The sequence below is a fragment of the Corylus avellana genome, chromosome 5 (assembly GCF_965113065.1).
Source record: "Corylus avellana chromosome 5, dhCorAvel1.hap1.2, whole genome shotgun sequence".
NCBI classification, from domain to species: Eukaryota; Viridiplantae; Streptophyta; class Magnoliopsida; order Fagales; family Betulaceae; genus Corylus; species Corylus avellana.
Window position 1 is genome coordinate 1,933,445 of NC_142494.1, and position 13,150 is coordinate 1,946,594.

General features: G+C 31.1%; 1 protein-coding gene across 1 annotated transcript in view; it reads left to right on the forward strand.

Annotated features, from left to right (window-relative positions):
* Positions 1-639, forward strand: part of COP1 (Transducin/WD40 repeat-like superfamily protein) — a 12,712-nt gene extending 12,073 nt beyond the window's left edge. The window contains exon 13 of the mRNA XM_059594620.2: positions 261-639. Coding sequence (XP_059450603.2) covers positions 261-431 — 171 coding nt within the window. The 3' untranslated portion in view covers positions 432-639. The remainder of the gene's footprint in view (positions 1-260) is intronic.
* Positions 640-13,150: the final 12,511 nt, after the last annotated feature.

A 13,150-nucleotide genomic window follows, 5' to 3' on the forward strand; every position in this document is an offset into this window, starting at 1 on the left:
CTCTCCATTTCACTGGAAATTGGGAGAAGCCATTTCATGTTTAGGATTTAATATTATTGCATTTAACTGTGTAAATTTAAATTTTTTGAATGATATGCTAACATATTTATAACATAATATCATTTACACTAATAGATATAACAACATTAAATCTTGACCAATAAATGGCATCTCTACATTTTTCATTTTACTTAAAAATGGGCATTGCTTATAGATGTAACCTTGACACAAACTAAGCTAAGTTTTGGTGTCTAATGCAGGAAATCCCCAGGCCTGTGACTTGGCATAAATTTAGTTCTCCAAATGTTAATGACTCTGATGATGATGTTGCATCTTACTTCATTAGTGCGGTATGCTGGAAGAGTGACAGCCCTACAATGCTAACTGCTAATAGTCAGGGCACAATTAAGGTGCTAGTTCTTGCGGTTTGATGAGTTAGAAGGAAAGATGAGAGTAATGTAAGAGCAAGGGTGAAATTATATTGAATGTACATTTTTCTTTTTACCCGATGAATGTAATTTTTTTTTGTATATATATATTATTAAAATGCGGAAATTGGTAGGTTTTAGAGGGCATGGTGTATAATTTACAATTTGTAGGTCACAGTGCAAGTTAAGCGGAAACTACATATTTTCTTATTTATCTCTCTCTCTCTCCTGGCTGAATGTGTATCTTGATAATTATGGTATATGGAGGAACATTTTTATGTGTTGAATGAAATTGAAAGTCTAATGCAGTCCTGAGAAACATGAAAGTAGAACATTGGTCAGTTCCTTTTAAGGCTGTGTTTGTCTTGACTAAAATCATTTTTGAGGGAAAATATTTTCGGGAAAAATTATAGTGTCTCTGCTGTCTTGAGAGGTATCTTTTGTTTTTGGTTTGAAAAAGCGTTATAACGTTGTTGATGTTATTATTTCAAAATAAGAACAAAAAACCAGAATTTAAACTAATGGGTTTAAATAATTTTCTGTCTTTTGGTTGAGATCTGAAAATGTTTTTTGTTTTATGGTTGGTACAGAAAAAAAATTCAAAACTAATAAAATTTACTTGACAATGTTAAATATCATCACCAACAATTCCAAAATAAGTCCCTCAGTAAGAGATTTTACGATTAGCGCAAGGCGAAGGAATGTAATGCTGCGGTAAAAGGGGTGGCTGGGTTCCTCTGCGAGCTATAGGCGGCGGCGGAAGGTGATGGCGGAGTAAAGGGGTTGCTGGGTTCCTCAGTGGGGTTGAGGGTTACTGTGGGGAGGGTGATGAGGACAAATATGAGATCCACACAATCCTACAACTTTGAGATAATTGCTGAGAATATGCACAAGTATGAAGTAGCCTACAACACAAAGTTGTTTGTAACGCTGCATTATTTACTAGGACAAACAACAAAAGAACTCATGCGGCACATATAATGCTTGTAATTGTTTTCTTGGAAGCCTGATCATGAAAGCTTCCTTATTACTTGTACACCTGCTGAGGTTTTGAACCTAAGAGCATTCTCATACGGGCAAATGTTATCTTTGGGTAGCCGGGTTGTTTAAATGGGAGAAAAGAGCGGCATCCGATTCAGTAATTTGAAAAAATATTTGATTTGTTGTTACGGTACTCATCAGGTTCGGTGGAGTAATAATGCTATATACATAAGACTTTTATATTCATAACTGTCGTGACTTTTAAAATTATCATCAAATTAGCTATCACACTATTATATTTTCATCTATTTTAAAAGCGGTATTACATTTGTTGGCCCAAAAAAAATTACAAAGAAGTGTTACTTTGGAGATAAAATGTGGATAAAAGTTATAAGTACAGCATTATTCGATTCGCTGAGCACAATTCACTTGCTCAATGTAAAACAAAATGTTATTCTCTAATATTTTGTCCATTTTAATAGAATAGTGAAAATAAATAACTAAAATTAACAGTATAATTTTTAACTTTAAATAAAGAATAAAATCTACTTAGCCGGATACAAATTCTTGAACCTTTAAGATGAAAAGACGTGTACGTGAGTGAACCACATATGCAAACATGCGTGCAATTGTAATATCTGATTTTCTAGAATTCTTAACGAAAACTCATCATATATCACAGTTGAGTCAAACAAAATTTGCTAGAAAATAAGAACTGGAGCAGATATTTCTTCTGCCCTTACACAGATAAAAGAAAGAGATAATATGAAAGAAAAGAAGAAGAAGATCACTGAAGCGCTTGTATTTTCATCCACAGCTGCATGCCACCAGTTGCTCATAATGCAGATGATGTACAATTAAACCAACTCCACTGATTTTACAGAAAATAAAGAGATCCAGTTTCGAAAGATAGAAGGAAGGAGAAAGAAGTTGCATGAATCCAAACTTCTCTTGACCCATATCAGTAGTTTGTTGGGCTTGCAAGGTCAAGAAAACTCGAACAGCCTTAGTGGGGTTCAAAAGAAGAAAGAAAGCATGCAAGAAGAGAAAGCTCAGGAGAGATATCGCCAAGACATCTTATAACATTAACCCTATTGTTTGTTTTCTCATGCCATGACAACAAGCTTGATGAGCCATGAGCAAAAGCTCCATGGCTTCTTCATCCACCAAGTGAGCAGGCATGCTTATAAAAGTTGGGGGGAGGGGGGAGAAGAATATTATTGGAGATGGGTAGCTCTTAGGCCAGAGCACTGTTTGGACAAAGTGAAAGTTTTGGGTGCATATATATATATACACGTATGTTGAAGGAAGGGTGATGCTGAGAATGAAATAAGGGTTGGGAATATAATGGGGTTGATGTATCTTTTTCTATGGAGGGAAGGGACAGGTCACAGGTGACAGGATGGATAAATGGGAATTTGTTTTCTTGGGATTCAAAATCAAACTCTCTATATATCTAGGTTGCACTTTTTGTCTTTGTCTTTTTTTTTTTTTTTTTAATAAATATTATTATTATTATTATTCCATTGATGAGAAAGACGGAATAAAGGCTTTGCTTGTTAAACAAAATATACATTTTCAAATACTATTTATTTTATTTTTTAAAAATTTAACATTAAAATATTCTTACTTTTATATCACATCATTCACTCTTTATATTACATCATTTATTTTTTATTACTATTTAAATAAAAGAATTAAAATAACAATTTTTTTTTTAATACTATTTACTTTTCTATACTAATTATTACACTTATTTTTTTCTTCACCAAATATAAACAGTGCAGTACTTTTTGCCAAAAACACTCAAAGAAAAGAAACAAAGATATATATTTTTTTTTACCTAACCACAAGGAGAATATATATATATATATATATATATATATATATATATATAAAGGTTAAGCGATTAAAAAAATCACACATTTTTAAAAACTTGCACAATTGCGTATGTTTTCAAACTATAATTTTTCAAGAAGACACTTTCAAATGAAATAATCTTTGTAATTTTGTTTAAAAATACACTTTAAAACCTATGAAATCGTAGAGCCAAACGATGATATTGCATTCAAATTTCATTCTTTGGCTACAATATTTTTCATGAAATACTTTAATGAAGAACCATGTTACCACTAAAATTGTTGCATTATGGCTATTTGGGTACAAATTTTCAACCTTTAACTCCTATAAATTGTTGATTAAATTCTTTAATTAGTCAAGTTTGAAATGGGCAGAATTTTATTTTATTTATAGACAAAAAAAAAAAGAAAAAAGAAAAGAAGAAGGTGCATTTAAGTTGCAGTTAGACACTGTGGCCTTTGACCATTGAAAATTGATTTCTCCTCTTCTCAGCTCTGCAATGGTGATCAGTGATCAAAGCAAAAGTTTCTGCCTACCAATCCTCCACCATTATTCACATCATCTTCTCTCTCTCTCTCTCTCTACTGATGAGTGCTGAGCAGAAGGAAAGAGAAAGAACAGAAACAGAACCCTAGGGAAGTTTAGCTACAAATGGGTCTCCCCCAACAAGCTCTAGTTTTTGGACTTTTGCTTCAAATTCATACAAAATACTAATTCCCATGTCCTATGTAATAATTATGTTTTGCATTGTGAGGTCAATCTCAGATGGCCCTCCCTATTAAATGGACCTTTGACATGCCCTTTCAAGGGGACCTAAGCAATTCAGACAAAAACAAAAAGGAGGTATGGGGTGCAGAGAAACTTTCCCAAGGTATTTATTACTCATTGTTTTAACTGTTTTAATTTTTCCTTTTTTATTCTTTTTGTTTTCTTGGCTTCATTTTAGAAAAAATAATAAGAATAATAAAATTAAAATGATTCTTGCTATGCAAACCCAATAGATTTCATTAATTTCTTGGAAAAGAATAGTTTATTAGTATAATATTATCTTTATTTTTAGGCCATTTTTATCCTTTTCTGACTTAGATATTGACTTTTTTTTTTTTGATATTTTTGAGAGAAAAAGTTACAAAGAGAGTAAAAACTATTTTTTATTGTTCCCACTCAAATTGTCCCCTAGGTGAAAAATATATGAACTATGGAAAATAATTCTAGCTACATGAAAAATTACCGAATAATATCAAACGACCTTAAGCCCACCACGTGTCAAGCATTCAACCAATCATTTCTATAGAGTCTTCCATAAAAAAATGGCACATATCTCTTGAGAAGGGGATTCTTTTTTTAGATTTGGCTTTCATGCTATTATTAAAATAATATATATGCTATAGTGTAAACAATAATTGATTTACTTTGAAAAACTTTTAATAGAAGAGAGAAAATAAAAAAAGATTTTGAGAGATTCAATCATGACCGTTACTTACACTACATCATATATGTTATTATTAAATATTATTATTTTAATAACAGCATGTAAACCAAATTTTTTTCTTCGGTTCTCTTAATCCAATTTTTATTAAAGAATCATTACTAATTTAGGTATAGAGTTTCTCTAAATCTCTCAAAACCAACCATTTTTAGATTAATTGTCGTATCATCAGTCAAAAAATTTCTCCAGCACTAATAAATCTTTGGACCAAAGAAAAGTAAAAAAAAAACAAGAAGTAATTTTATTAAGTGATTGACTTGGGGGTGTGAGGTAATTGAATTCCATATACTCGAGAGCACCTACTGACACCCCTTTATTATCTGACTCTAACCCTCGTGAACTCATCATAACCTCCTACGTCACCCTTTATCAATCCCCATTATTGGTGGGGGTCCACTTCTCACTCCTCTTCTCTTCTCTTATCTTCTTCAATGGAGCAACAATACATTTTCCTCTTCTCTAATAATCACACCCATTAACACCAATACAAGTACATGTGATGTTCTTCATTTGTAAGAATCAGTTAAAAAGATGATTGATGGAGAGAAAAAGACACGATTGATGAACATGTATGATGGTTTTCACTTTTCAGTGGCTCGGAATGACATTATAAGATATGCAAAGACTTGAAGAGAGTATGTATAGGGGATTATAAATTTGATGGATACGAGATAAAAAAGTAAAAATATTTTGTATAAAAAAATGAAAAAAAAAAAATTTTTACTGATTTTTTTTATTTAAATAGTAATAAAAAGTTATAGATGTGATGTAAAAAATAAAAATATTTAGATTAATTTTGAAATTTTTTTTTTGGATTTTTGGGTCCAATCTGGTCTCATCCTTCCCTTTGCCGAACACAGAACCCCAACTCTCCAAGCCTAACGAAAATCCCATTGCTCTAATTTGGGAGGCGGTCTATTTTAAAGCTGAAGTACACACCGAGGATAGTAGAGTATGAGATTGTGTTTAAAAGGCTTAAAAGTACGTTTAACATTCAAAAAGTTTGTTTGAAAAAAAAAAAAAAAAAAAAAAATTATTCATTTGACAAAAAAAGTAAAAGCACTTTTAAGGGTCTAAAAACCCTAAAAATAACAAAAAAAAAAAAAACACTTTTGACAAAAGCTTAAATATGAAGCTTTTGCTCAAAAATTATTTTTGACTTAACAACTCTATTTCTCATAAGCAATTTCAAATAGGTTGTACGTCACACACAATTCTCCCTTTCTTTACGTTTGATAATTGCTTGGCCATGCCATCAACATAATTTGAGCGGGAATCCCCAAAACCATACGGAGGAGAGGATTCTTCACTAGGTATGCGTTTTCATTTTCTTACTTAGATTGCCTTTTCAAATCACAAACAAGAAAAAATACTTCTCATAGGGTGTTTGCTTCATTCTGTTGTATGGACCCGCCCAATTCCAAGTGGACCAAATTGGGCTTAGAAACAGTACAACGCTTAGTATACAAATTGCGCGACTGGGCTAGTAAACTTGAGTAGGGTTCTTGGACTGGGTCTTGTGAAGAGTCTTGGGCTAGACCCACTTAGCTTAACCCAACAAGGCCTCCATGCTGTGATATCCAACCCTTGCTCCACCAGCTGCATGCGTTTGGTATTTTCTTGAGTGAATTTGGCCTCAATGGAGAGATGAATCAAGGCATGTTTTATGAGATGTAATTCTTTGGGTCAGTAATTTTTTATACGAATTCAATATGAAATTAGTGATTCGTGGGTTAGAATTTAGGAAAATAGAATTAAGGTAAAATCGGGTTCGGTTATACGTAATGCCTAAAGTCTAAGACAAAACTCAAACTCATCCCTAATTGTAAAGATATAACTTTGGTATCATGTTTAATAATTGAGTATTATTGTGCCAATATCATTGTATAAATTGGCATTTCTTGCTCAATAATTGAGAATTTTGTTAATTATAGGGGTTATGTAGTTCGGGTTAGTTCAACACGCCCTGATTAAATAAATTATATGGGTCAGGTAGCAGGGGCAAACCCAAGTGTAAGGGTGCGTCCCCCCAAATTTTTTACAATTCTTTATAAAATATATATATTTTATGAATTCGTCCCCCCAAAAATTAACATATTATGCGTTATTCCGTTTATATTCCCTTGCATTTTTTATTTTTTTTTTTGCGCAAAAGTGTGGAATATGATGAAAATATCTGTTTTTATTTATTTTTTGAGTGATTATTCTACAAAACCCAATATTTATTTTTGGTACCATTTTTCTTGAACTCTATAGATTGTGTTTAGTTTATTTTGCTAATTGTTAATATTATTGTGTGTTTGTGATGCTATGAGATTAAATTTAAAAATTGTATGTTTTTATTTTATATAAACAAGTACAAACACACACATATAGATAAATTATATTTATTTATGTGCTTTTGTATTTATATAAGTCAATGTTCCTAACTTATCAAAAAAAACATAAAAAGTCCTTCCCCCCACACTAGAAATCCTAATTCCGCCCCGTAGTGTCACCAGCTTATTTAAATGTATCATGTCATAGTTGATGGGTCTAACCTATTTAATTAAATGGGTCGAGTTTAAATTGACCCATATAGTCTTATACCTCAAATATAACACGCAAACACAAATTGCCACACATTTCTTGATCAATAGTGCATTAGATACCTTAATGAGTTTTCTTTCTTAAAAAAAAAAAAAATTATTTAAGTGAATTTGTTCTTAACAAAGTTGGAATCGAGAGGCCAGGAGGGCCATGACCTCCTTTTATATATATATTGGGTCTAAAAATTAGACTTGACCTCTCATTCATACTTTAGCCTCGAAGAGCACTCACAATAGCTTAGCCATTCTTATTTTTATCTAAAATAGATAAGCAAACCACTAAAAGACCATCTACATCAGATTATGCATATTAAATGTAAAATATATTTATGTTGCATTTGTAAACAGTGCACGCTATATGTAGCGGACACTGTTCATAGATCCATATGATTAATATACTATTTTTCTCTCCACATCTCTCTTTTCCCAAAATTTTCTCCTACTATTTTTCTACTACATCTCTTGTTTCCCAATTTTTTTTACTATTATTTTTATCTCCACATCTATTTTTTCCCAAAAGTTGAAAAATAGGATCTTTTAGAAAAATACGTACAATCTTTATAAAAAAAAAAAAAAAATTTAAATGATATAGATAATCGGATGTATGATGTCTTTTAAAACTCATTAGTTAAATTAGATAAAGTAGATTTTGATTAGATATTTTACATAAAAATATACACAAACCAATGTGAATGCTCTGATAAAAAATCTTGATTCTTTGCCGAGTCGGAAAGTAGACGAAACAAGATTCTGCTTCATAGGTTGTAATTCTTGACCATCAAACTATTTTAAAACACATTTTTGCAGGATTGCCCACCTATTTAAAGCAAGGTGAGATGAGAAAAAAGATTAGAAGTAATTGATAGTGACGCAGTGTATATAATATAATAGGAGCATGCAAATTGTGAGTCTAGGTTTCATCATGCATACGTCTTGCAATGTAGAGTTCTATTTGCTTAAATAAATGCACATATGCAACTTGTTCAATCAAAATAATCCATTTTAGATTCTTTGCATTCCGTCTGAAAACAGCCCTTGTATTAGCTTCTCACTATTCAACTCTTTAATTAAATTGACGTGGAAGTATATGTGACACTTATCAGGTTAACTATGAAAATGTAGATTGTTATATGGCAGTCCCACATAACACTTATTATGTTTATAAACTAACGTGGCATTTATCACGTCAAAAATATGAACTCTCATGTGATAGTCCACGTATCTTTCATTTTCATAAAGAGTAAAGTAATATTATAAATCATACTTTTATCCTATCATTATTCTACCATGCTGAAGTGATGATGGTAGTTAGCCACGTCAACATGGTGAAATAGTTATTAGATAAAAGTATAATTTATAGCACTGGCATGGTCTTTCATAATATATAGCACTAAGTCCAACTAGTTTGGTTAACTAAATACATTCCTAATCATAGGTGATAGGGCATGATTCTCATTAATCCTCACCAAGCCAATCCAAGCTTTCTAATAATTGGTTTTTCCTTTGACAATACTCCACCGGAAAATTTGGTGAAGTCAAACTTACCGGCCATGTCCGGCCGGCCAAGCCCCATTGGCTAAACGAAGTCGCATTCAAAATAAAATAAAATAAAAAGTTTTCTCCAAAGATTCTGACGGACCTTGCCAATAGTAGAAGCCTTCTGTTACGTGGTCAAAACCATTTTAGTGTTCTCACAAGCAACTTGGTAGATGCAAATTATTCAAAGTGTCAAGCTTAATTTAGACATGCAAAGTCATCCATTTTGTTGAATTCATGATTTCAACTGATACCAACTCCGTCACGCTCCTGCTCCCGCTCCCGATCCCTACCCCTAGCAACCTACTTATAGTAGGTTAACCTGAAACATCATTTATCAGAAGAAATACAGAGATCTACAACAATTTTGCTATTTGAACTTGTTTTGGCAGGCAAATTTTATGAGAATTCTCTCATATTTATTGTCTGAATTGCAGTTTATTGAGTTCTCTGTAAATTTGCACGGCTTAATTAGATTACTTATAGGTTTATCATTTTGGATGGACTCTACTACTTTTAAAAAATAAAAAATAAAAATAAAAATATGGTATGAGAGGATTGACATTCTGAGCTAATTTTGACATGCCAAAATGCAACCAAACATCAAACATTCCAATAATCCCGGCTACAGTGGTTTTACGTGCCTTGTTCAAATAGATTATATATAGATCCCAGACCAAAGAGGAAATTAGTGTCGTGCCGCATGGTTTGAAGCAGATAATGTTGTTAATCATCTTCTTTGCCATATATATAAATAATATATACAACAAAGTTTTTCTTGTTCCAGTTTCTTTTAATTCAGTTTATTAAATTGATATTTATTTTAAGAATATATAATTTTCACAAACATTTATGAGAATCACACGTTTTAAAAACATTTATCAGCTTGATATATAGAGACTAGATTATGAAAATTTCTTCTCACCTCATTTGGGAAAAAAGAAAAAAAAAAAAAAACGTTAAGCTTTAACATTGTATGTCCGCCACGTAGCCGTCTACGTCTGATGTATGCTTGTTAGTTTTAAAATCTGTAGAAGCAAGGATCAGCTCTATGGGCTAGGCATGCAATAGGATTGGGAGGAAAATTTTGGGTTGGCTACGTGCTAAAGCTATTGAGCTCTGACGATTTCAAAGAAAATGTAGAAGTTTCCAACAGCGAAATTAATGGAAACTACTTCATATTTTAACTGTTCAATTCTTCTTAATTTTGAGTGTTTTAATCTAAGATGGCCTTCATGGATGCACAAATCATGTCATACAAGTTAGGGCTTGTTTAAGATTACGTTTGAGGGGTCTAAAAGTACTTTTAATACTCAAATTGCCACACATTTCTTGATCAATAGTGCATTAGATACCTTAATGAGTTTTCTTTCTTAAAAAAAAAAAAAAATTATTTAAGTGAATTTGGTCTTAACAAAGATGGAATCAAGAAGCCGGGGGAGGGCCATGGCTCTCTTAGTTTTGAATATATATATATATATGGTCTAAAAATTAGACTTGACCTCTCATTCATACTTTAACTTCTAAGAGCACTCATAATGGCGTAGCCATTTCTTACTTTTATCTAAATAGTACACTGCTACATGTAGTGAACACTGTTCACACATCCATATCATTAATATACTATTTTTCTCTCTAAAAATAGTATCTTTTGGAAAAATACAATCCTTATAAAAAAAATAAAAAATAAATAAATTTAAATGATATAGATAATTGGATGTATAGTGTCTTTTAAAACTCATTAGCTAAACTAAATAAAGTAAGTTTTGATTAGTTATTTTACATAAAAATATACATAAACCAATGTAAATGCTCTAATAAAAAATCTTGATTCTTTGCCGAGTCCGAAAGTGACGAAACAAGATTTTGCTTCATAAGTTGTAATTCTTGACCATCAAACTATTTTAAAACACATTTTTGCAGGATTGCCTACCTATTTTTTAAAGCAAGGTGAGATTCCAAACAAGATTAGAAGTAATTGATAGTGACGCAGTGTATATAATATAATAGGAGTATGCAAATTGTGAGTCTAGGTTTCATCATGCATACGTCTTGCAATGTAGAGTTCTATTTGCTTAAATAAATGCACATATGCAACTTGTTCAATCAAAATAATCCATTTTTGATTCTTTGCATTCCGTCTGAAAACAACCCTTGTAATAGCTTCTCACTATTAAACTCTTTAATTAAATTGACGTGGAAGTATAGTTAGCTACTAAAATGTAAACTGTCAGCCGTGGAAGTATAGTTAGCTACTAAAATGTAAACTGTCAGCCCTTGTAATAGCTTCTCACTATTAAACTCTTTAATTAAATTGATGTGGAAGTATAGTTAGCTACTAAAATGTAAACTGTCATATGACAGTCCCACATAACACTTATTACGTTTATAAACTGACGTGGCCGTTCACGTGGCACTTACCACGTCAAAAATATGAACTCTCATGTGACAGTCCACGTATCCTTCATTTTCATAAAGAGTAGAGTAATGTTAGAAATCATACTTTTATTCTATCACTATTCCACAATGTTGAAGTGACGATGCTGAAGTCACGTCAACATGATGAAATAGTTGTTAAATAAAAGTATAATTTATAGCAGTGGTCTTTCATAAAATGTAGACAGTCACCAACTCACCGTCACGTAACTTTGTAAATTGGGCGTAGGGGTGTCAATACGGTTACGGTTAGCGGTTATTGCACTCACCATCACGTAACTTTGTAAATTGTGAGTAGGGGTGTCAATACGGTTACGGTTAGTAGTTATTGGCAATAACCGCTAACCGTAACCGCCTTAGTAGTTAGTAGATTTCACTAACCGCTAACCACCTAGTTTATCGTTTAGCTACTAACTGCCGGTTAGCAGTTAGTGAAATAGGTAACCGCTCGCTAATCACTTTTTCAAAATTAAGTTTTTTTTTTTTATTATTGTAACATTTTTTACCCTCATTTGTTTTTTGTATTTTTAACGTCTTCTTAGGCCCAATTGCGATAAAAAGAGCCCATATTGAAAAATCAAAAATATTTGACCCCAAATTTACATTTACTTGTACTTTAAAAAAAAAATTTAAATATTAAATCATAATCGGTTAACTTTTTTTAAAAAAAAACACACACACACAACATATAAAAAAAAAAAAAAAAAAATTCAACACAACATATAAAAGAAGTTCAAATAAAACATATGATATATATGATTATATGTCATATTATATATGATTATATGTATTATTTGTTATTATATAATCATATGATTTAATGATCAATTAATCATATGATATAATCATATTAATTATAGTGATAATATTACTAAAATTAGAATGATAATACATTAATACTTCAATTGTGTTTATAAGTAACACATTGTTTAATCCAATGTCAATTACTTAATTTGATATTATACGAATCACATTATCATTGTACATTAATAATATGATTAACTTGAATAAAGTATTTGAATTGTCATTGAATCATATGATTAAGTATTGATCTTATACATTTATATTATTTATATGCATATATGTATAATTATAATTTATAAAATATATAGACTTATAAGTTTATAATATACATTGGAATTAAGTCTCTAGATACTTAATTGTTGTATTAGTATGAATCGGTATACTTAAGAGTTATAAATGTATAATTTGTTATTATATAATCAAATGATTTAATGATCAATTGATCATGTGATATAATCATATAAATTATAGTGATAATATATTAATACTCAAATTGTGATTTCACTATCTAAAAAAAGATGTAATTTAATGATCAAGTGATTATGTTATATGTATAAATATTATTATAATTATAATTATAAAAATATATTATATAAAAAGGTGGTTAGCGGTTATGGTTAGTAAACCCAATAACCTCTAGCGGTTAGGCAATTAATGGTTAATACGGTTAAGCGGTTATAACAGTTAGCAGTTTCTAACCGTACCCCTAATTCGGGGGTAGTATGCAAACGATTTATATAATCCTTATAGAAGATACCAACTTTTTTGCTGCTTATCCATAAAACTAAGTCCAACTAGTTTGGTTAACTAAATACATTCTTAATCATAGGTGATAGAGCATGATTCTCGTTAATCCTCACCAAACCAATCCAAGCTTTCTAATAATTGGTTTTTCCTTTGACAATACCCCACCGGAAAATTTGGTGAAGTCAAACTTACCGGCCATGTCCGGCCGGCCAAGCCCCATTGGCTAAACGAAGTCGCATTCGAAATTAAAAAAAGAAAAAAGAAAAAAAAGAAAAAAGTTT